We start from the raw sequence: 25117 nt of genomic DNA, 5'->3' as shown, positions 1-25117 counted from the left end.
TATTGAAATAATAATTATTGAAACATTCCAAGTCTTACACCAAATGATTGTATCACACAAACCATGTAAGATGTTACTCGACAATTTTCTCATGATATAAGATTAACTTGGTTGAAGCGAAAGCTTACCAACACATATTTCGAGAAATATGTAAGAGAGATATACATTTCTTCATTTATTTTATATGAATCCAATTTTTAATTCTTAATTCTTAATTGTAGGTTTATCTATGTGATTATTGTGGTGGAGGTTCACTGAGCTCCGATCTAGCCTGCTTTTAACTGTCTTCTTTTTGCTTTACAGTGGTAATTTGTTGGCTATGCAACCCACACTATTCAACCTGTTTTAGTTTTCGAACCTATGCACCATACTTTTCTGATTATTTCGTAACTATTTTTGTTTGTTGAGCCAACATGAAATTGTTCTAAAGTAGAAAAATCAAGTGAACAATTATGAAAGATTGGTATGTCTCTCTATACATTAGTGAGTTTTTATTTGACATTGAAGTTGGGATGTGAAGTAGAATTCAGGAAGAGATCAGCCATAACAGAGGTGTTTAAAAACGCACTTCGTTCTTGCTTTCTGGCCATCTCTAACTGAAAACGCCATGGCTCTATAAAAGGATCCCAAGTAATAAACTCATCGTGTACGTCAATTAGACATCATATAAACTGTAAGCAAAGTACTTGCTTTTATTCATGCAGCTTCTCGGAGAGGTATGGGAATTTGCTGATGGTGGTGGTTGTTCAGCCGTGCTTACAGAACAGGATTTGATGCTTTAGCAGCTGCGGTTGCGAGATACTATTAAGGTGAGTTTGCGATGTTGGGATGCCAACAAATTCTCCACTACTATAATTTTTAAATCATAAGAACTATGCATGCAGTGACTTATTGTGAAGCTTCATTATTGTTCTTCTATTTGATTTTAATTGTCCCATCTCTTTGACACCTTGGTTGGAGTTTTATTAGTGTTGTTTTGTAAAACTGAGACCATCGGACCCATTATATGTAGGTTGTAAATGATATTGCTCTTGCAGAGTAAGTGTATTATCATGCTATTGTAACCTGGACTATCGAGGTTGTCTTGATCTTCTTTGATAGAGATACGTCCCATTCCAGATACACCTTCAAAGCCTACATTTTATCAATTTATGAGACGTCACTTCCTAGAGTTTATCAAAGGCTGCGGAAACTCAACACTTAGCATCAGTCAATTATGCCATAGTGAATCATGGGTTTTGCTTTCTTGGAGAGGCTATGAAGAAAGGTTATTATCCAAATTTATACGATCACTTTCATTTCACTGATTTAAGTATTGAGTATCAAGGAGGAGATCAAACCAGCTAAGTGTTGGATAAAATTACTCGGTAAAGTGGGTCATGCTTTTCAGCTAAGTATTAGATATTCTTAGAACACTTCATAGCAAGTAACTCTCAGACATCTTCTGCATTTAGTTTCAGGTGGTTTGGCTGTGAAAATGAATCTTGAACAATGATATGATTACTTTGTACAATTGGATACGTTACGTTATTTAATTGGTGTTTATCGGATTACAAGATAGATCTCTTGATTCTTTACTGAAGGTAGTCTTAGGAAAATCAGTGTGGTGGGTAATGAAGGACATTGCTAATGATGTCGATAATGATTGGATCAAAGAAGATATGCCTGTTGATTTTGGAGTACAGAACTGATTTTGTAGTACAAAAATAAAGGTACATTTATATGGAGGTTAGTTGGCAGTCTTTAAGTGCATATGCACATACATTGTGCTTCTTTCGAAGGCAGATTGTTCCCCTAAAATATTGTAATTTGTTACTCCTATGTTTTATAGATTTTATAAAGTAAGGACAGGTCGGCAGGTACATCGCACATGCGTCTTTTCGTCTTTGCAAGACTTTACGATGAGTTACATATGTATAACGAAGTCTTTTTGTCTTACAAAACTAAGAGTAATTGAAAAACTATTAAATGAAAAATAATGAGTTTAGTCGGATTTACTTTTTGCGCTTGGCATTGATCGTTGATTTGGACCATTGATCGGTTGTTGACTTTGACCGTTGACTAATGAACCCAAAATACATTATGGAACGAACGGAAGGGCAGACACATAGCGCGTGCGTGCTATACTAGTGTGTATAGATAAAACTATATCGTAACACGACTTATGTCTCAATATAGAAGATAGAGTAGAAATAGACTTTCCAAGTGATAGATGAGTATAAGTCTCCACATACCTTTTGTCGATGAAGTTCCATAATCTCTCCTTAGTAGTTCTTCGTCTTCAAGTGATAAACGCCGTGAAGTCTAAGCTCAACTACACAAACTATGTCCTAGTCTGAGAAATCCATAAATAGGCTAGAAATCAAGACTTATGGTTTCACTAACATTGACAAACATGCTTGAGATATCAAGGCATGCGAGTTCGACCGAGCAGTACTCTAACAACTGTCCAACCAAATTTATAAGAATTTATTTGATAACTTCTAAACATTAGTTTTCTTTCATCGTTCATTTTATTTTATATAATTTAAAATTGTTCACTATACGACACATTGTTAGCAGTTTAATGTCACTCTTTCACTTTGTCCATAATAGAAAAACATACTACCATTTACTTTTCTTCATCCATTTTGAATAAGATATTGCATAAAACACACGACCCATACCCATTGCTCTTAACGTGACCTTAACTTGATATTACAACCCCCAGTTAATCCTAAAAGTGGGATTTAAAGGTAAATCACGCTGGACTATGTATTACCTGCCACTTCTATTTAGGGGAGGGGCTTGGGTTGGGGAAACCCACCCAATCCATGACCAATCAAAACGTTGACTGGGTATGTACAATGTAAATGCTTTGGGAAAGCTTGGGACATGATGATAGGCACAATTGTTTTCCATATATACCCTAGATGAACGTCTTGAAACATTAGTTTTTATTGAAAAGGAAAGGGTACCCAAATGTACCTCAAGATAAAACTTTTCCTACCTATAAGTCCTTTCTCCGAAAGTGATTGTATATGGACTGAGTCGGGACAATATAACTAATCGTTTCACACTTCGTGTGATCGTCTATGGATACTAGATCGAGACAATACAACAACGAAGTATGTTTACTTGATACAAAGATTCGGACTTAACCAAACACAATAGGATTGCTTATCAAGTAAATAGGAATTAACGTTTGTGTAATTTACTTTAATTATAATAAAACATTTATAATGCGGAATATAAAAGTAAATGACACAACAAGATTTTGTTAACGAGGAAAATGCAAATGTAGAAAATCCCGGGACCTAGTCCAGAATTGAATACTCTCAGGATTAAGACGCTACACAAAATTACACTAACTTCGTATGGTTGAGACCAAGCCCTATAGTTGATGTATTTTCAAAGTTGTTGTAGTAATAAACAGAGTTCGTTCAAGACTTGTGAAGGTTGTGCTTTTAGATTTAAATTTTAAAACTAAAGAAAATAAGGCAAATTAAAACTGATTATATTAGAGAGATCGGGGTTCAGGATTTCACCATTCACCAAAATTCATGTAATTTAATGTTAATTTTTATCATGCAATTCTAGACAATATAACTCCAACCATAAGAAATTGTGATTCTAATCATTGCCTAAATTAGATTTTCAAAACATCAATTGTTAATCGCAAGAATGAAGTATCAAAAGCCCTAAACTAAGCATACTTCATCAAGAGAAAACACAACTAATTAATATAAATCATTACTCAATTTTCATTCGGTGCAAATAATCATAAAAGAATTGCATAAATAAATTCAAATAAATTTTACCACATAAATTTTGGAAGAATGGCTTCCTCCATCTCCCCGGAAGATTGGGTTTAGCTCATCCTGTTGGAAACACACTCAAAATATGTATTCATGGCTCCAAAAGTGTTTACAAGAAGAGAAAATAGTGAAACAGGAAATCTGCAACAGCACGTGCACATTGCAGACCGACTGTTTCAACTCTCAACTGTTATGATGAAGATAGCCGTTACAAATATGAAGATAAATGTTGCATAAGAGGATGAAGAAACTGTTACAATGAAGATAAATGTTGCAAACCAGTTGAAGAAACTGTGACAAGCATTTGAAGAAACCGTTACGACGGATGAAGAAACTGTCGTTGTTTCCCTGTTCTTCACGAGCAGCAGCAACAGAGTTCTGAAAACTCTTGATTCACGCTTCCTGAGCTCTCCTCTCGACCCCAAACTCTCCCCAATCCTTCTATGTGTTCCTAGGAACCTATTTATACATCATTGCGACATTGAATCTCCCAAAATCTCTTTATTTAATCCCATTATTTCTTTCATTCTCGAAAATAAATTGTTTCCAAAAATCGTTTTCCTACGCGTATGCAGCTGTATTTCTTTCGTTCTATACCTTCTTCACGCTCCAGAATATCGATCAACTCTTCCAAGCACGTGCAATACACGTTTAAATTCCTCACAACTCATGCAAGCTCATGTTTTTCGTCCAACTCCCTGTTTGTATTAAATCAAGTTATCCAGCCAAATTTGATCGAAACAAACACCCATACTAGCTCTGTTAGGACATATCACAACTACCCATGAAGTTTCAGCGATTGAATCACACAAAAACTCCTCCAAACATTCGATCGAAATTCTTCCAGTGAAGTGAAATGTTTTGCCGCCAAAATTGGTTTTGAATTTGAGAAGAAGATGACCTCCCCCTAATCCTGTATGGGTTTCTCTTTAGCACTTGCCTTACAGGGTGCAAATAGTAATTTTTGGGCGTACATAGTAATTTTTCTGGGGTTTCTCCGGCACATTTTTGGGGTGCTTCCGGTGCATTTCTGGGGTGCCTTTAGTAATTTATCCTGGGGTGTAAAACACCACTTTTCGAGCCAATTTTGCTGCAAGAGCTTATTTATCTATAAATACCTACAAAGACATAAAATAACAAAATAAATACAAAATCGAGCACTAACAATACATACAATTGAGACATATTAGACACATAAATGCGTCTATCAATAGTTCACCTAGTTCCTTCTGTATTCCCACGCCTCCAACTTATAAATAAGTCATGTACTTGGAACAATTCCTTTGGTTCGTATTCCAAACAGTAACAGAACAACAAATCTTCTTGGTATCAAATCTATTCAACCAAGTGATATGAGTCGGACAAAGTCTCTTCCGTTTATCTCAACATAAACTCCTTCGTCAGGTCCTTAAATATATCTTATATTCAATCACCCAAAGGTAATCGTTTAAGATTAAGCCAACAACACCTTTAATCCGAAGAATCGTCTTGATGCCGATCTACTCAATTAATCAATCCGATCTACCACAAGAATAAACCGATTATTAATTGGATCCTCTTTTACCGAAACAAGTATTGTGCACAACAAAGATTATAAAACTCAAGTCAGATCTTCAATATCTTATTTTTCTTCAAACCTTCTTAAATCATCAATAAAAAACTGCATACAATCAATTGAATCTCTTGTGATCAATCACGCACAGATAGGAGTCCATTAACAATGGATTATCACAAGATCGTCTTTAGAACTAACAATATTCTAAAGATCCCTGTCGAAACTCTGAACTAGTTTGAGTGAATCTTATATCAAAGAGAATATTCTCAAGAATAAACAAACTAGGTGCAATCAGATTTCAACCACCGTTAGTCAATCAAATCAATCGAAAACAAAAGATAAACCGCAATTATTTAGTTTCCCACCAACAGTACACGCTAGAGCTTCTCAATCCCAAAGAGTACTTTAAACTGAGCGGTCGTAAAAGATTTCTCCTAATTAGGTTGCTCTCCTCTCCTAATAGGTGGCTACACCAGTAACAACAACGAAAGAGTAAATCTGTTGTTACGAAGGATTAAGTTGCTAGAAAGGCAAACTTCGAGTATTTATAGACAAGGAAGTTTGGACACCAAGGAATTTCCAAAACCGAAAATATTCTAAAGATATTCATTAAAGAACAGATTCGGTTTTCATAATTCCTGGAAATGCTCTGTCCAAAAAATAATGATCGAAATCTCTCGGAAAATCTAATTAGTAAATGCACATTACTAATTTTGTAATTTCCCTATAAAATGAAATTAATAACCTTAATTAAAAGATTTTTAACTTACTTATATTTCGATCCTGGGATTCTCTTCCCTTAGCCTAAGGAATATCTTTGAACAATTAAAGAAATAAACATTCACAACACGTGTTCAAAGTTTGTCGACATCTTAACTTTGTAAGTTCTCTTTCACACTTACAACCCTAAAACCGATTCACCACACTTCCAAACAAGTTTATAATTGGTTCATCTGACTTTCATGAACTATGTGATTAATCAAACCAACATTCAATCAAAATCATGGGTTTAACGTTTCTACCAAAACAAGTTTCGGTTCTACCTCCATGTGAGTATTGTGCATAGTCACCCTAGCTTTCCAAAAATTCGGTTGACTAGGTACTAGGATCGGTTCCCCACATATATATGGTATCTAACTTGTATGTGTTGCACATTTCCATAGGATCGGTTACCCTTTGCCTAAAAACGTGTTGCACATGTCCATAGGATCGGTTCCCCTTTCTGCTATAAACTTTTTTGCACCCCATACAAGGATCGGTTCCCTTTGATGTACTGCACCCCTTACAAGGATCGGTTCCCCTTTTTTTTTAATTGGTCAGACATTCAAAATCCGATCATACTACATGTGATTACTTAAGATCGGTTTTACTAATAAAAGTTACACCAATATATAAGTCAGGCCTTTGTGAATAGTTCTACCAAGAACACAACAAGTTATGAGCGGTTATACTCTATCACACATATTGGTTGTTCATAAGATATGCAATGAATAACAAAACCAATAAAACCTGGAAATTTCCTTTTCGATCCACAAAAAAGTTTATGAACTTACTTCCTTAGAACACATGTAAACATTGTTCCCTAGGATGAAATCCTTACCTCATACCCATACATAATCACAATAGAATTTGAATGATTATTGCGATGTCTTATCTACAAAGTTTAATGGTCAAGCAATAAACCTCGTATTGTATTCCTTAATATTATGTTTATTTAGAGTTCAAATATGCTTCGCAGTTATGTTTTCAAGATGCACGACTTGAAAGATACGTTAGGGAATGAAACGGTTCATGTCAAATATCACTAACCTCAAGTAGAAGGATGATTGTTTTCGTTGTAGATCCTTGCTTCTTCACATCTTCAAGACTTCGCAATACTTGTAATGTCTCATATCCTAATACTTTCAAGCTAACCTATACGATGTTGACTCTAGTTTATAATCAAGCGACTCTTAACATGAGTTTTGATTCACTAAAATATGACAACCAAACTTGACATACCAACGCTTGGTGGATTCAACCGAACAATGCTCTAACAATCTCCCCCTTTGTCAATTTTAGTGACAAAACTCTTACATCATATGGATAAACTAATTACAAGAATTCATTACAATCCGTTTGATTCCCGATTCAACAACACTGTAAAACTGGTTACATTCAATCCTTGAAAATGCCGCCGTTGACATTATAATAACAAAGATAATACTCCCCCTAAGGAATATAGGTAGATATTCAATCCACACGTCTTTGTTATACCAATTTATATGACATGTTACCTCCCCTTAGTCTGTGCTTTCACTCTTTCATTAGATAAAACATTCAAGTACCGATGTTATTTTCCCTAGCGATGCCAATCAATATAAAATCAATGCCAGCATCACCTGTTTACTCCATATATTTATCCCCCTTTTTGTCACAAAAATGACAAAGAAACGAAAGAATAAAGGACAACACGAAAAGAATCTTACAAATCTCAGAATAAACTTGCAAACCTGTAGAGTTAGGCACGATGGTTCCACACATCGCGTTATGATAACCAATATCAAACCGAAACTACAGCTAGTCTTATTTTGATATGTCACCAAGGAAACAATTGTCCGAAATAATTTTTCCAATTTAGTTTAGCAAACCAAAAACAACTAAGCACATTAGTCCCTTTGCTAAACTCATTGTTCAAAAACAACCGCTTAATTCGATAAGACCAAAATAAAGATAAACTCCATTTTTCTCATCAGGTTCTAATTATCATAAACTTAGACCTTTCAATTTTAAACAAGACAAGTACTAGGTTAGTTAACTAGCATTCCTTGTTTAGGCATTCGATTAGACTTGAATAACCGAAACCTCACTTTGATAAGACAAACTAAGATCAGAATTAACTTAGTTTCTTATCCGGAATCGAATTGGACTAAATAACTCATCCCGTACACAAATTATTTCGTGAAGCCATAAATAATTCATACATACCAAAATAAATCGACTTGCATAATTATTCACCTCAACCGGAAGCAATTGAAACAACATAGACATTAAAAGCACCGCAATTGCACCGTAATTTTGTAAGCCTAAACAATTGATACCATACAAAAGCAAGATAACAATAGTTTTTCTTAAACGGAACCAATTGGAACACACATCCACACACACATCATGGAATAAATATCAATTGAGCCAAAATTTTGTTAAGCAAAAGCAACAAATATATATAATATAAACTCAGGCTTTTCTTAAACAGGAAAACAATTAACTAACAAGATTGTTACCTCAAATTTCGCATCCACTTCTCCAATATGATATCATCTTCGTCCAGGGAGAATTCATATCGAAATATCACCACGTTGTTATCCTTATGCATAAACAAAAGAATAACAACACACCTCAACCTTTACCAGAGAAAGGTTGAAAACCGGTTTTAAAAATTGCAAGCAAAATTTGAAAATCGTCGAAACACATATGCTTTTATGTTAAACCAAAATCGATTCAACATATTGTGACTTTTTCACATATTATTTCTACCAGAACCCCTAATGATCCTTTGATAAAACCTACCTACTAGGGCTAGAACTTAATCCCGCTAAATCAAAAAGTCACCCAAACCATAAGGGTTACAATATATGAGATCGAATATTAAGGTAGTAAAACCGAAATCAAACATCCCATAAACATACATAGCAATAAGATAAAAGCAATTAAGCACATGTTATGTAAACCGAAAACTATCACAAGAAAAATTACTAATCAAATAATTTTATTCATAATAATTTTATTCATAATAGACCAATACAATCAATGAAATAAATCAAAAATTGATGTCCATTTTTCCTTGCAACCTAGTCCTTCATGTCAGAACTGAATGAAGCTAGATTACTACTTTTCATCTTTTGAATTTATTCAAGTAGAAAACCTTTTTGCTTGACCAGAATCTCTTGCAGATGAGATATTTTCGTGAATGATTCTGCAAGAGCATGTAATTCTGTCTTTGATTGAACACAAAAATGTGTCAATACCTCAATACACTGATCTTTCTTCAGAGTATTCTCTATTTCCTTCTTGCTAAGACAATCTCCCTTTCTGATTTTACCCTTAATATCAAGAGATAATCCGGACTTAGTTTTAGGATGATCTTTCTGATCCAGCATCATCTCCAGAGAAACCATTTGATCCAGACCCACAGTTCGGACAAGGAATGATCAAAATGAGAGAAGAATCTTTTTATATTTTTCATACTACCGAAAATATAATATTCCTAAAATACGAATATATCAAATATCTTCAAATACTAGATATTATTTCCATAATCTACACAAAAGTGCCTTGAATTTTCTTCTTCCTCACTCAAAATTTGGCACACGAGATGAAGAAAGAATTCTAATACCGATCAAGTGGCATTAGTATGAGATTTTCTCTCATTATGGAATTTTGAAAAACCAGAGTGTTCTTGATCTAGTATAGTATGAAAAGATCTCTTTTTGTTACCTTGAACCAACGAAGTATCTTGGGATATACTGAAATTGCAAACACAACTTTTAGCAATTCTGTTTTTAAGAAAGTTTTTGCATCTTGTCTTATTTCTCCCTTTACCATTAGATGATTTAATAATATTGGAAGACATGTCCATTTTTAAAATGGGTAAATCACTAATGGAGGAGGAAGGAATAAGATTGACAACTAATGTAACATCAGCTGTTTCCTCTTCTTCAGAATCATATGAATCGGAGGACTCGTCTAGAGTTACAACCAATGCCTTGCTTCCAGTGTATTTATTAAGATTGGGAAAGTCTTTAGAAATATGACCAAACCATTTACACTTGAAGCACTGCGGCTGATATTCATCATCTTCTTCCTAATCCTTTTTGACAGGAACTCGATCATGCGGTCGAGAAGATCGATAAGTATCCTTAACAAATCTCTTGTTTCTTTTCTTCAAGAGATCTCGAAACTGTCTAGTAATTAATGACAATGATTGTTCAAATTCATCATTAGAATTTTCTGCAATCTGTTCATTTGAATCATCCATCTGTCTATTCCTTTCCATTTGAGCTTTTGGAAATTTTGCTTTAAAAGCAATTCCTTTGGTTTGAATAGACTGTGATTCATGATCAAAGATCTTTGACTTACCAACAAGTGTGATTCGTGTGAGAGTTGAAACAACGTTTGCTTCTATGATTGCATGTTTCTTAGAATCGTATCTTGATGACAACGATCTGAGAATCCTGCATACTATATCTTTTTCAGAAATAGTCTTTCCTAACGAGAAAGAAACGTTAATTAGCTCAGAGAGTTTAATGTGAAACTCCTCAAAAGTGTCGTTGTCATTCACTCGAAGGTTTCCCCACTCGGAAGTGAGGGTTTGAAGTCTAGCTTCTTTCTCTGAAGAATTTCCTTCGAATACGATCTGAAAATTATCCCAAGCTTCTTTCGAAGTCTGACATGTTGACACATGATGTTGTGAATCACGACTTACAACATGAATAATAACATTCAAACCATCTGAATTCTGCTTTGCAAGTGCATGAATAATACGACTTACAGCATGAATAATAGGATTGCTTATCAAGTAAATAGGAATTAACGTTTGTGTAATTTACTTTAATTATAATAAAACAATTATAATGCAGAATATAAAAGTAAATGACACATCAAGATTTTGTTAACGAGGAAACCGAAAATGCAGAAAAACCCCGGGACCTAGTCCAAAATTGAATACTCTAAGGATTAATCCGCTACACAAAATTACACTAACTTCGTATAGTTGAGACCAAGTAACTAACCCTATAGTTCACCTAGTTCCTTATGTATTCCCATGCCTCCAACTTATAAATAAGTCACGTACTTGGAACAATTCTTTTGGTTCATATTCCACACAGTAAAGGAACAACAAATCTGTTTGTATCAACTCTATTCAACCAAGTGATATGAGTCGGACAAAGTCTCTTCCGTTTATCTCAACATAAACTCCTTCGTCAGGCCTTTAGATCTATCTTATATTCAATCACCCAAAGGTAATCCTTTCAGATTAAGCCAACAACACCTTTAATCCGAAGAATCGTGTTGATGTCGATCTATTCGATTAATCAATCCAATCTACCACAAGGATAAATCGATTATTAATTGGATCCTCTTTGAACGAAATAAGTATTGTGCACACCAAATATTATAAAACGCAAGTCAGATATTCAATATCTTCATTGTTTTCAAATCTTCTTAAATCTTCAATCAAAACCTGCACACAATCACTTGAATCTTTTGTGATCAATCACGCACAGAACGGAGTCTGTTAACAATGGATTATCAGAAGATCGTATTTAGAACTAACAAAAGTTTAAAGATCCCTTTCGAAACTCTGAACTAGTTTGAGTGAATCTTATATCAGAAGAGAAGATTCTCAAGAATAAACAAACTAGGTGCAATCAGATTTCAACAACCGTTAGTCAGTCAAATCAATCGAAAACAAAAGATAACCGCAATTATCTAGTTTCCCACCAACGGTACACGCTAGAGCTTCTTAATCCCAAAGAAGACTTTAAACTGAGCGGTCGTAAGAGATTTCGCCTAATTAGGTTACTCTCCTCAACGAACCGGCGGCTACACCAGTAACAACAACAAAAGAGTAAATCTGTTGTTACGGAGGATTAGTTTGCTAGAAAGGCAAACTTCGAGTATTTATAGACAAGGAAGTTTGGACACCAAGGAATTTCCAAAACCGAAAATATTCTCAAGATATTTATTAAAGCACAGATTCGGTTTTCATAATTCCTGGAAATGCTTTGTCCAAAAATAATGATCTAAATCTCTCGGAAAACCTAATTAGTAAATACACATTACTAATTCTGTAATTTCCCTACAGAATGAAATTAATAACCTTAATTAAAAGATTCTTAACTTACTTATGTTTCGATCCTGGGATTCTCTTCCCTTAGCCGTTAAGGAATATCTTTGAACAATTAAAGAAATAAACATTCACAGCACGAGTTCAAAGTTTGTCGACATCTTAACTTTGTTAGTTCTCTTTCACACTTACAACCTTGAAACCGATTTGCCACACTTCCAAACAAGTTTAGAATTGGTTCATCTGACTTTCATGAACTATGTGATTGATCAAACCAACATTCAATCACAATCATGGGTTTAACGGTTCTACCAAAACAAGTTTCGGTTCTACCTCCATGTGAGTATTGTGCATAGTCACACTAGCTTTTCAAAAATTCGGTTGACTAGGTACTAGGACCGGCTCCCCACATATATATGGTATCTAACTTGTATGTGTTGCACATGTCCATAGGATCGGTTCCCCTTTGCCTAAAACCGTGTTGCACATGTCCATAGGATCGGTTCCCCTTTCTGCTATAAACCTTGCTGCACCCTATACAAGGATCGGTTCCCTTTGATGTACTGAACCCCTTACAAGGATCGGTTCCCCTTTCTTTTTAATTGGCCAGACATACAAAATACGATCATACCACAGGTGATTACCTAAGATCGGTTTTACTAATAAAAGTTATACCAATACATAAGTCAGGCCTTTGTGAATAGTTCTACCAAGAACACAACAAGTTGTGAGCGGTTATACTCTATCAGACATACTGGCTGTTCATAAGATATGCAATGAATAACAAAACCAATAACACCTGGAAATTTCCTTTTCGGTCCACAACCAAGTTTATGAACTTACTTCCTTAGAACACATGTAAACATTGTTCCCTAAGATGAAATCCTCACCTCATACCCATACATAATCACAACAACATTCAAATGATTATGGCGATGTCTTATCTACAAAGTTTAATGGTTAAGCAATAAACCTCGTATTGTAATCCTTAATACTATATCTATCTAGAGTTAAAATATGCTTCGCAGTTATGTTTTCAATATGCACGACTTGAGAGATACTTTAGGGAATGAAACGGTTCAAGTCACATATCACTAAACTCAAGTGGAAGGATGATTTTTGTCGTTGTAGCTCCTTGCTTCTTCACATCTTCAAGACTTCGCAATACTTGTAATGTCTCATATCCTAATACTTTCAAGCTAACCTATAAGAAGTTGACTCTAGTACATAATCAAGCGATTCTTAACATGAGTTTTGATTCACTAAAATATGACAACCAAACTTGATATACCAGCGCTTGGTGGGTTCAACCGAGCAATGCTCTAACAGTTATTACTACATCCAAAATAAAAACTTATAGATCCAAGATAATATTCCCTCCGTCCCAAATTAGTTGAGCCATTTGTAGTTTGCACAATTATTAAGGCAAGGAAGAAGGGGAATATGTTTAAGTATTTTTTACAAGTATGCCCTTATGCATAATCACTTGTAAAACTTCGAAATGATTTATCTCTTAAACTATACCACGGTTTTTCGTACACTTTATACGGTTGAAAAACATTTTAAAACACCTACGTAATGAATATAAACATGGCAATCAAATTATACACATTTCTTATAGAAACAATAATCAATTAAAAGGGTAGTTTTAGAAATATTCCCTTAATTAGTGAAATAGCTCATCTATTTGTGGGACAAAATCTAAAACCAATTAGCTCAACTAATGTGGGATAGAGGGAGTATGTAAGAGTGTTGTACGAAGTTCTACGGAAAAATATAAAAACCCTCGAATATTATGGAGCTAATAAAAATTCCAAACTTTCGTCTAAAATGGAATAAAAGGAGTATAAAACTATTCTTATAATTGTCATCATCATTTATTTATAATAATTTCAAGCACTATCTTCAAATCAAATCTAAAAGAAAATCTTAATTATACTAAATAAATATGAAAAATAAATTATATTAGTGTAAACAATCAAATTATTTGGGAATTTAGAGCAAATGGAGTAATTTAATCTAGTTATTAAAAAAATTAATTTATCACAGTAGATTAAAATAAATTTGGTATGAGATTTTATAGACGGAAAAGTAATTCATAGACCTCAATTCAGTTATAATACTGTAATACTCATCATTATTAAGTAAGCTAAGACCACGCCCAAAATATGATACCCCTATAACCGAAAAACGAAAAACCTGAGGTTGCACGAATTTGATGGAAAATCTGTCAAAATACCTCTAGCTCGAATCTGACTAGACCGAGCAGTCTAGCCCACTAACCAACCCAAATCCCATCCCTAGTTTTATTCATATTTGCAGCTGCACCACTCTTGATATATGCTCTAATAGCGACAAAAAAAAGATAATTGTCCCTTAAGGTTACATTTATTTTTTTTGCTAATTTTGGCTTCAAGATAAGCTAATGATGAAGCTTTGTGGCATCTCTCTAGCCTTAGCTATACAGTCTATGTTATTAAAGGCGATCGGCGCCTTAGACGGAAAGTAGGCGCCTTTACGGTGTATGTTTTTAAAGGCGATAGGTGCTCTAGGCGGAAAGTGGGAGCCTCACTAGTAAGGCGTCCAAAGCGCAAAAGGCGGGGAGCCACTACCTTGGATTTTTTTTTCTTTTGGTCTCCTTGGGCGCTTTAGGTGCGTCTAGCTAGGCTCTAGGCGAGGCAAAGCGAGGTGCATGGTGCCTCGCCTAGCATATCACACAACATAGCTTACATACTACACGGTATGTATATTCAGCATCTCGGTCAAAAAGATAAGTTGCATATCCTTCAAGCGCTAATTACTTATCATTTCTAATACTCCCTCCGTTTTTTTTAATAGGTTGGTTTTGTTTTTAGAGAAATTTAAGGAAATTAAGAGAACTAATCATTGGAAGTGGTCCTCATGACACTTGTCAGTAAAAGAAGTGAAGTGAAATGGTTCTCATGACACTTGTCAGCAAAAGAAGTAAAGCGAAATGGTCCACATGACACTTGTCATCAAAAGAAGTTAAGAGAAAAGTGGTCCCAAAAAATTAAAGTAACATTGGAGTTTCCCAATTAAGAAACCAGCCTATTTTTTTGAAACATTTATTTATAGAAACCAGCCTATTAAAAAAGAACGGAGGGAGTAGTTGTAGAGTGTTACAATTTTGATTTTAGTTAATAATAACAGTGAAATAGTTCTTAGAAATATTGTGTGCCAAAAGACCCTTTACCAGCTTTCAAGAGAGAAGCATACAACAACTCATTCCATGTATCAGGCACACCAGGCAAGCACCAATGAACACAATCTTGATGATCAAGAGCTATAATCCTCTCTTGAGCCGTAAAATTCTTTCCATACACTGAAGGGTGTGCATCGGCTCGGTAATATGTTAGTTTACTGACATTCAGATATAAAACAGGTGTCTTCATTCGTCTAAGAGCCTTTTCTAATACATTCACCTGTGCAGGTGATCTCTCTATGTATGTCTCGTCACTCATGATTGGCTCTGTTTCCTTATTGCATTTCCCCCCCGTGTTCCATCTCCCTCCTCTACAAAATTAACAAAAAATGTTGATGCATTCAAAGAGTGAGATTAGGCTTTGTGCACATTTCAATATTAAGAAGAAATCTTTATGTACTAGAAATTAAAAGTGAGATTAACAGTTCTCATACCTGTAATGAGAAACTGAATACCCTCTGAATACAATCTGGGTTTTGTTAGGATCAATGTTGTTGTCAATCCATTTGCCCCAAGTAGTAACACCTTTCCTGTATGCTTTAATCATATCTAGTCTTGGGTACAAGTAATTACCTTCTTGAAAATAGTTATTCCTGCAATTTTAAAACTAGCATTGGTAAGGCACATTATATATTCCACGTTACAATCTACAAGTGTTATTACATATTACTAACCCATTGTTAGTTTTCGGACCAGTCCACCAATGCCATGAATCGAAAACAACAACATCAGCATCACGATATACCGAAGACGCCAGTTGGTCAACCAAATCCAATCTTAATGTCTCGGGCCTGAGATCTATCTTGCTTCTCCGGTTTATCGGATTCGTTTCATTAACCAGAAACGGAGACCACACAAACACTACGGTGCAGTTATAATCCTGAGTTAAAATTCGAGAACAATTTCGTCAGCTGCAAATAGCTAGCGAAGATTGAAAAAAAACACATGCATAGAAAAGGAAGCAAAACTTGCATCATATCTTATTGAAAAATCCCCTCTTGACTTAAATTCCCCAGAGGGCCTAAAAACTTTCGTCTTGTCTGGAACGACATTCCAAAGGATGCACAGCAGAGAGATAAACATATTTCTATTCAAAGAATCCCCAGCAAATACCAATTTTTTCCCTCTCAATCTCTCAAGAAAATCAGTCGCATTAAGGAAACTGCACCAAAACAAATACAAGAAGCTATATTGTCACGGACATGGCACACAAATTTTTCCATGAGTTTGAAGTTTTAGAGAAAATATTTGTGGATAGATTAGTTACCTGGGAATATTATTACTATCACATCGTGCATTTGTCTGTTGAGACTTCCATTGCCACTTGAGGAACTGGTCATCCCGTCTTCCATTATTGTAACAAGCAGAATTTTGACCCTCGACAAATGGACAAGAACCAGGAGGATAGTATGGTTGCTTATTGTTGTCCCTTACCCATTCACCATCAAAAATATCACAGCTGCCAATGCCATCGGAAGAATCATCACCATTAGTTTGTACCGTCTCCACTAATACACTATTACTATCACTAGAATAATTACTTGTTGGGGGTTTTGTAACCACCAATTCTCTAACTCTCGGAAGATCAACAAAAACAACACTCGAGTTCTTTAGACTGTTTTCCATATGATATGTTTCGGTTTCATTATTCCCGGTTCTTGAAAAATTCCGAGCAGAAGAAAAAGAAGTAGAAGCAGTAGCTGTAGCGATAGTTGTTGTATTACTAGTAATAATGGTACTACTTGGGGATAGTTGCCAGTATGGAAAAGAAAATTTGAGATTAAGATTATTCTGAAGCATGGGATTCATTAGGGATGGAGATATCCATGGGAACGTGAAGATAATAGCTGTTAGCATAAAGATAGAAGCTCCGACAGCACAACCAAACACAAAGAGGACTACTGACAATCCATTTTTCCTTGGTGAGTGATACGACAGTATCCCGGGTAAGAGACATAGTTTCTCTCGAATCTTAAGAGTTCTCATGAAAATAAAGTTTCTTGTTTGAAAACGTAAGCGATACTACATGCACCTAGTGAATTCCTACTTTTCTTGAAAATATATATGCATATTGAACTGATAGGTTTCAAGAGTGTCATTGATTAGTTGAGAGTAGTTTACCTTAAACATGAATATGATACTCCAAGTTGCAATGCAATCTTTAATTATGGATTACCTTTGATTAGTTAATCGAGCAATGTACGGATCGTGCATCATACATTATTTGATCATGAAAAGAAAAAAACATTTGCAGCGAAACATTTTTAAATTCCCCCGACAGTTTTGCTGCGGTGTAATATTCGATAACTGAAAAATTGTCTTCTAGTAGTATTCCACTCCCGATGCATTTGGATGCTTCTTTTTCTGTTGATCAACGTCGGTTTACCAATTAATAAAGCGCAACTTGTAGACGTTGAGTTATGCGAGAGTTCATAATGACTGCGTATTATGCGCTGAACAATCTTTGATACTGAAACTGCAGTATGCAGCTGTATCCAAGTTGGTTTCTCTCGACTTAATCTTTCAAGTTGGGTTTAGAAATGATACGAACACCTCATACTGATCCTAAATAATGAAACTTGGATGTTATTATAATGATTACTCTAGTTAGTTACCTTATCGTATCTCATAGTATATTATTAGCTTATAGAATCAAAAACATGTTACATAAAGGCACACAACGTACAATTTTAAATTTCCCACCGACAGTTTTTCTGCGGTGTAGTATTCGATAATTAACTAAAGAATCCTGTCAGGAACGGAAAAACAGAACTATGAAACCCAACAACTTGTTTCATGTGAAGATTAGCTAATCCAATCCCAATGTTTCTAGATAAATCTTCTCCGTAAGTCAACGGGGTTTTGGATTTAATGAAGAAGCTCAGCTGGTAAAGTAGCACATAGGTGGATGTTTATTTCAAAGAAAAGTATAGTAAAAAATGATCGCGTTTTTAGGGGCCACTCAAAAGGATTTAGGGGCCATCAATTTATACCCATCCAAAGACTCTAGTTAAGGGGTACCCTATATGATATTGAAGTTACATAAATGCCCTTCTGGTAAAACCGTATAAAAACCAAATCAAAAAAAATGAAGAAGAACGCGAAGAACGCGAAGAACAAGTACCCGGCAATGTAGTCGGTGGTGGCGATTCCGATAGTCAAACACTTCGTCAACTTCAAATGGCCCCAATTAGGTAAGAATCTATCATTTTTGGTGTTTATTTCGCTTTAATTCGTCGAATCGAGAAAAAAATTTCTAGGGTTTTCGGTTATTTATCCAGATTCGGACGATATTCATGCTCATTTACTTCCGAATGTAGTCGTGTTCTTCATTTCTCAAGAACATCGACAGTATTCGGGAGAAAGATTTGATGATTATCTGCCGAATATTGGTGGCCATATCTTCCTGGATACAAACTGCTAATAATCGGTAGTTTAATGAATTTTCTGGCTACCGAATATATTTAAGTAAACACAGAGTATTCGGAAGAACACTCACTACCGAATGTATATATTGAAAAAATCTCAAAATTTCTGATATAGGAAAAATCCCATTTTGGGGCCAGTATTTATTCGGAAGACAATATAATGTTTTATACCTCCGATTGTGTAGAATAAAATTTTAGAGTTTCTGAACTCCAGTTGATGAATATTCGGTTGTAAACATGTTTAGTTATATTCCGATTGTTTTTCATTTGGAAAAAATATGTGTCTTCTTACTTCCGAATTTGTACATTCGGGTTATAGATGTGCACTTTGTCTTCCGATTGTGTAGGATGAAAAATTTACAGCTTCTGAACTCCAATTGATGCATATTCGGTTGTAAACATGTTTAGTTATATTTCGATTGTTTTGTATTCGGGAACAATATGTGTCTTTTTACTTTCGAATGTGTTCATTCGGGTTATATTTCCATACTTTGTCTTCCGATTGTATAGTTTGTAAATATTGTTCCTTTCTTTGTTGTTTAGACAAAGTCGAGAAAGGAGGAAGAAAGTGAAGAAGAGCAGATAAATAACAATGATTTGTGTTGTACATTCGGAAGTTTGGGTAACTAAGTTAGACAAGTTCAAATGACAATGATTTGTGTGGTACATTCGAAAATTTTGGTAACTAAGTTAACTTCCGATTATTTGAAGTTCAAAATTTGAAAAGTATCAGTTTTTCCCAAATTCTGATTTTTGGGCCATCGTTCATTCGGAACTTTACAAAAAAAATTATCCTCCGAATATTACAAGTTTAAAACAAACCATGCCATGACTCTAGGTGGTTCCAAGGGCCAATATAGAAGGTTAGACACCCCATATTCGGAAGTTTTGGTAACTGAGTTAACTTCCGATTATTTCAAGTTCAAAATTTGAAAAGTATCAGTTTTTCCCAAATTCTGATTTTTGGGCCATCGTTCATTCGGAACTTTACAAAAAAAATTATCCTCCGAATATTACAAGTTCAAAACAAATCATGCCATGGCTCTAGGTGGTTCCAAGGGCCAATATAGAAGGTTAGACACCCCATATTCGGAAGTTTTGGTAACTGAGTTAACTTCCGATTATTTCAAGTTCAAAATTTGAAAAGTATCAGTTTTTCCCAAATTCTGATTTTTGGGCCATCGTACATTCGTAACTTTACAAAAAAAATTATCCTCCGAATATTACAAGTTCAAAACAAACCATGCCATGGCTCTAGGTGGTTCCAAGGGCCAATATAGAAGGTTAGACACCCCATATTCGGAAGTTTTGGTAACTGAGTTAACTTCCGATTATTTCAAGTTCAAAATTTGAAAAGTATCAGCTTTTCCCAAATTCTGATTTTTGGGCCATCGTACATTCGGAACTTTACAAAAACAATTTTCCTCCGAATATTACAAGTTCAAAACAAACCATGCCATGGATCTAGGTGGTTCCAAGGGACAATATAGAAGGTTAGACATCCCATATTCGGAAGTTTTGGTAACTGAGTTAACTTCCGATTATTTCAAGTTCAAAATTTGAAAAGTATCAGTTTTTCCCAAATTCTGATTTTTGGGCCATCGTTCATTCGGAACTTTACAAAAAAAATTATCCTCCGAATGTTTTATTCGGAGGGAATACGTGTATCGTTAGCAACCGATTGTAGTGCATCATTGGTACGAAACCTCGACGGCCATATTTTCAGGATCCTCAACAGCCATATTTTCAGGAACCTCAACGGCCATATTTTCAGGAACCTCGACGGCCATATCGAGTGTCACTAACATGATTATTTTGAACTACCACGCACATGTTATCTTTTGCCTTGTTCATAAGCCATTCCTCAACGGCCATATTTTCGGAAATTTTATTTTGAGGCCACTGTTATATTCGGCAGTCAAATAATGTTATACTATTAACGATTGTAAAGGATAAGAATACTGAGTTTTGAAATTTTTTGAGGAATTCGTTTTTGGGCCATTCGGGGGTAAATAACTCTACATAACTACCGAATGTAGATTTTTTTGGAAAACCAGTTTGGGGTTTTTTCTCATATTCGGCAGTAAACTACTATCTTGGAACTGCCGAATATACATATTTGGTACTCTGTGTGTTATATTCGTAAGTTTATTCGAGAAATTATCTACCGAATCTGGGTAGTTCATGGCATTCAATGCATGCAATAATCGGTTTTTCTTGTTTACAAAAGCACACAAACGCATGAAAATCGAGTATTTGAGTTTCTTAACACAATACCTGTGTTTCAATATCATGCGATTCTCCATTTTCTTCCATGAAAGGGTCGTCTAGGTTTTCCTCTCCACAAAAGTTTGGATCATTCAACATATACCCCAAATCGTCTTCTCTAAACGGTCGTGAACCCTCAACATTTTGTTCTTCGCCATGATTCTCACCTTCTTCTTCATATCCATCCATTTTTGTAGTGATAAAATTGGTTTTCCCTTTTTTCCTTCACATTCTTCTCTATAACTCTAACAACTCAAAAATGAAAAAGAAATGGAAAAAATGAAACAGAAATCATTCTAATACTGCACCGACTACAATCGGGAGTCTGGGTAATATTTTGGCTTCCGATTACAATCGGAGGATAACAATGTTATCATATTCTCCGAATATATAAGGGTAATTTAGCCATTACGAATTACGCGAGATAAGGGCTGGCTACATTTTCCCTTTGGATGACCTTTTTTGTTTTATTGTTGGCCCCTAAATTCTTTTAAGTGGCCACTAAAAACGCGAGGTAAAAAATGACCATGGAAAAATAATATGGAGTATATTTGTACTGCAGTAGTAAGAAACTCCTTTGAGCTGCCAAGGCTTAACACAAGCCGGAATTTAAACTGGGTGCTATAGAGCTCAACTTGAAGTGAAGCTAAATGCCTAACAAAATCAGATGAGCTCACGGCTAGTTGGTATTTTGGGTTTTGTTCAAGTCCGATGCGCGTGAGCAGGACAAGATGGTATTTATAGGTGTGTCTGGCTAAGAAAATTTCCTCCAGGATTATGTTGTTAAGAAATCCAAAATAAAATGGACAAGTTGTTATATTTTGAGCAACAAGGTAGGGTTGCTCTGTGCTTCCTAAAACTACAAATTAAAACTGACAGCGTTAACCATGAACTGTCTGTAACCTCAAATATCAGTAACCAATCAAAAGAAAAATGTTTGTATACACTGACGGTCGAGCAGGGATAGAGGCAAATATTGAAATCTGACCTTCCTCAAATCATTTGGCGTGATACCGTGTTTTGAATTCCCTCAACCCAAATTCGTAATATCGCTTGCAATGGAACGGTTGCCAAATTTATATACTAATGGTTCTGAAGTGCGTCCAGTACAATGTTGCTGGACTAGTGAACTGTTTTCAGACCCAATCTCATGAAAAAAAATGCAACATAAGTCATTATGAACTCAAATATTAATCCAGAGATCAGTTTTTGCTATCGCAGGCCGAAAGATCCTTTACCAGCCTTCACTAGAGAAACATACAGCAACTCATTCCATGTATCAGGTACACCTGGTAAACACCAATGACTACAATCCTGAATAGCTGCAATTCTCTCTTGAGCAGTGTAATTTCTTCCATACACTGAAGGATGTCCATCAGAGCGGTAATAAGTGAGTTTACTGACATTCATATATATTACAGGAGTCTTCATTTTCCGAAGAGTGTCTTCTAGTATTTTCAGTTGTGATTGATCTGGGTTTACGTATTTTTCTTTACTCCTTATAGGCTCTGTTTCTAAGTTGCATTTTCCACCGGTATTCCATTTCCCTCCTCTGCATATTAAAACAAAAAAGTATGTCTTCAGATGAAGTTAATTCACAGACTAGACCGTAAAATAGGATAAGGCTGTGGTACTAACACGTAGTGAGAAAGCGAAAATCCTCTGAAAACAACTTGGGTTTTGGCAGAATCAATGTTGTTGTCAATCCATTTCCTCCAAGTAGTAAGAGCTTTTCTGAATGCTTTCTTTATCTCCAGTTTCGGGTATAAGTAATCGCCTTCTTGAAAATAGTTAATTCTGCAATTCGAAATTGAAAATACTAGTGTTATGAAGGCATCAAAAGTGGCCAATTTAATTTTGCATGAATTCTTTGGTTTTCCAAGCTACTTTACCCGTTATTAGTTTTCCCCTCAACCCACCAATGATATGAGTCGAAAACTACAATATCGGCATCTTGATACACGGATGCCGCGAGACCATCAATCTGGTCCAGCCTTAGAGTCTCCACTTCTTGTTTTAATTCACTTCCCCGGCTTCTACGGGTCTTTGAATTCGTTTCATTTACTAGAAACACGGACCATACATATGCTACGGTACAGTTGTAGTCCTGCATTTGAAATTCAATCGTTCACACATTTTCATCAGCATCAGCAGTAGCAAAGATGTTGAACTACAGTGTATATATATATATATGAGAGAAATAATCTGTTAAGCCCCTCGCTTGCATACGTCTATTTCAATCAAGTACGTTTTAGTGCACAGAAATGATCCGAACTAAGGTGGATTTTGATGCTGGACATGGATCATAGTCTCCCTCTCGATGCAAGCGGAGTCAATTAAGAAAATAAACACAACTTGCCTTGAAAATTAAAGACATATCTCCTCTTGTCTTGTATTCTGATTGCATAGATGGCCTAACAACTTTGGTCTTATCTGGAACGGCATTCCAAAGCATACAAACGAGAGACTCGTACATATTTCTATTCAAGGAATCCCCGGAAAGTACCAACTTTTTTCCTCTCAACCTCTCTAAGAAATCTGTTCCATTGAAAAAGCTACAAACATAAAACAAAAATGAGTAAAGGACATTATAGTAGTTTCTAAAAAAATCAGCATTTTTTTCTTCCTTCGATAATAAACTGATAGCTTACCTGGGGATATTCTTGCTGCACCCTGTATTTCTTGGATGAGATTTCCACTGCCACTGCCAATTTAGGTACTCGTTATCACGTTTCCCATTGAAGTAACAATCGAAAGGTTGTTTTTCGATGTATGGGCAAGAACCAGGAGGGTAATATGGTTCCTGATTGACGTCCCTAACCCATTCACCATCATATATATCACAATCTTCATCATCATCACCACCATATGCGGTATTACTATAACTTGATGAAGAGTTACTTGGGGAAGTACTTAACAAATTTTCTTTTGCATCCACTAGTTCTCCTTCTTTTGGAAGATCAATGGAAACATTACTACTTGAGTTGTCATAACTGTTTCCGGTGTAATTTATGCCGGTTTGACTGTTAGTGTTTTCAGTCAAGATGTCCAACAACTTTGGAGATTGAGGAGGAGGTGGAGGAGGTGGAGGAGATGAAGATGAAAGAGGAGGAGGCGGTGGTGGAGGAGAACTAGTAGTGGTACTAGGTGAAGATTGTGAACTATGGGGAGAAGAGATTTTGTGGTAGTACCTGTTAAGATTGTTTTGAAGCATCGGATTCATTAGTGATGAAGAAATAGATGGGAACATGAAGATGATAGCTGTTAGAATGAGTACTGAAACTCCAATGATGCAGCCAAAACCGAAGATTAACGCTGATCCTATTCTCTTTGAACGATAAGGAGATGGTACTATCCCTAATAACTGACATAACTTCTCTGAAATCCTAAGCTTTATCATTGTATCAAAACGAATATCGAAGTGAGCTTTGTTCCAAAGTATCACTGATGGATGAAAACAGAAGCTATATTGAAGAATATATCAAGAACTGCTTCTTGATTATCTTAATGATGTATATATGGTACATGTTCAAATAACTAGCATCTATCTACCAGGCCATAGATTTCCGTTTGAAGTTGCAAGGCTTCATGAAGTCAAGTCCATGTGCCAAAAATGTCTTTCAATACTTGTTTTTTTTTTTTTTTTTTTTAATTACTTAACTTGATAGTGTCGATATAGACTAATTAAGGGTTGTTTGTAAAAGACAGGAAACAGCTGATCACCGACAAGTATATCGCATTCAATGATGGTTAAGCTTGTGTAAATTTGAAATGGCAGTGAAGAAAGATTCTTATAAATTGAATGATGAATATTAATTGATTGATTAGATAACAAAAACAATACAGGTATATTTAGGTAAGCAAGTAAAATTCTAGTAAATTGCACTTATTACACGTCTCTAAAATGATCAATACTCCCCCTACCTACCATATAATTGCTATTAATAATTGATAACACGATTCCACAGATTATAATAATAAATTGCTGATTAATTCAGTTAGCAGTTTAGCTAAGAC

At 35.3% G+C, this 25117-nt stretch overlaps 2 protein-coding genes across 2 annotated transcripts; both read right to left on the bottom strand.

Annotated features, from left to right (window-relative positions):
* Positions 1 to 15218: 15218 nt before the first annotated feature.
* On the bottom strand, positions 15219 to 17491 carry LOC113274283 (protein trichome birefringence-like 2). The gene is made up of 5 exons (XM_026523714.1): positions 16672 to 17491; positions 16377 to 16566; positions 16079 to 16284; positions 15839 to 15997; positions 15219 to 15715 (listed from the first exon to the last, which is right to left on the bottom strand). Exons 1-5 carry the CDS (start codon positions 17388 to 17390, stop codon positions 15364 to 15366), a joined length of 1626 nt encoding a protein of 541 aa, XP_026379499.1. The 5' UTR covers positions 17391 to 17491; the 3' UTR covers positions 15219 to 15363.
* A 4760-nt stretch (positions 17492 to 22251) lies between these two features.
* On the bottom strand, positions 22252 to 24701 carry LOC113274281 (protein trichome birefringence-like 2). The gene is made up of 5 exons (XM_026523713.1): positions 23752 to 24701; positions 23460 to 23655; positions 22993 to 23207; positions 22739 to 22897; positions 22252 to 22652 (listed from the first exon to the last, which is right to left on the bottom strand). The coding sequence occupies exons 1-5, from the start codon at positions 24498 to 24500 to the stop codon at positions 22313 to 22315; spliced, it is 1659 nt and encodes a 552-aa protein (XP_026379498.1). The 5' UTR covers positions 24501 to 24701; the 3' UTR covers positions 22252 to 22312.
* Positions 24702 to 25117: the final 416 nt, after the last annotated feature.

The sequence above is a fragment of the Papaver somniferum genome, chromosome 4, assembly GCF_003573695.1.
Source record: "Papaver somniferum cultivar HN1 chromosome 4, ASM357369v1, whole genome shotgun sequence".
Taxonomy (NCBI): Eukaryota; Viridiplantae; Streptophyta; class Magnoliopsida; order Ranunculales; family Papaveraceae; genus Papaver; species Papaver somniferum.
Note: the sequence above shows the minus strand (reverse complement) of the source record. Positions and strands in the feature narration are given on the sequence as shown.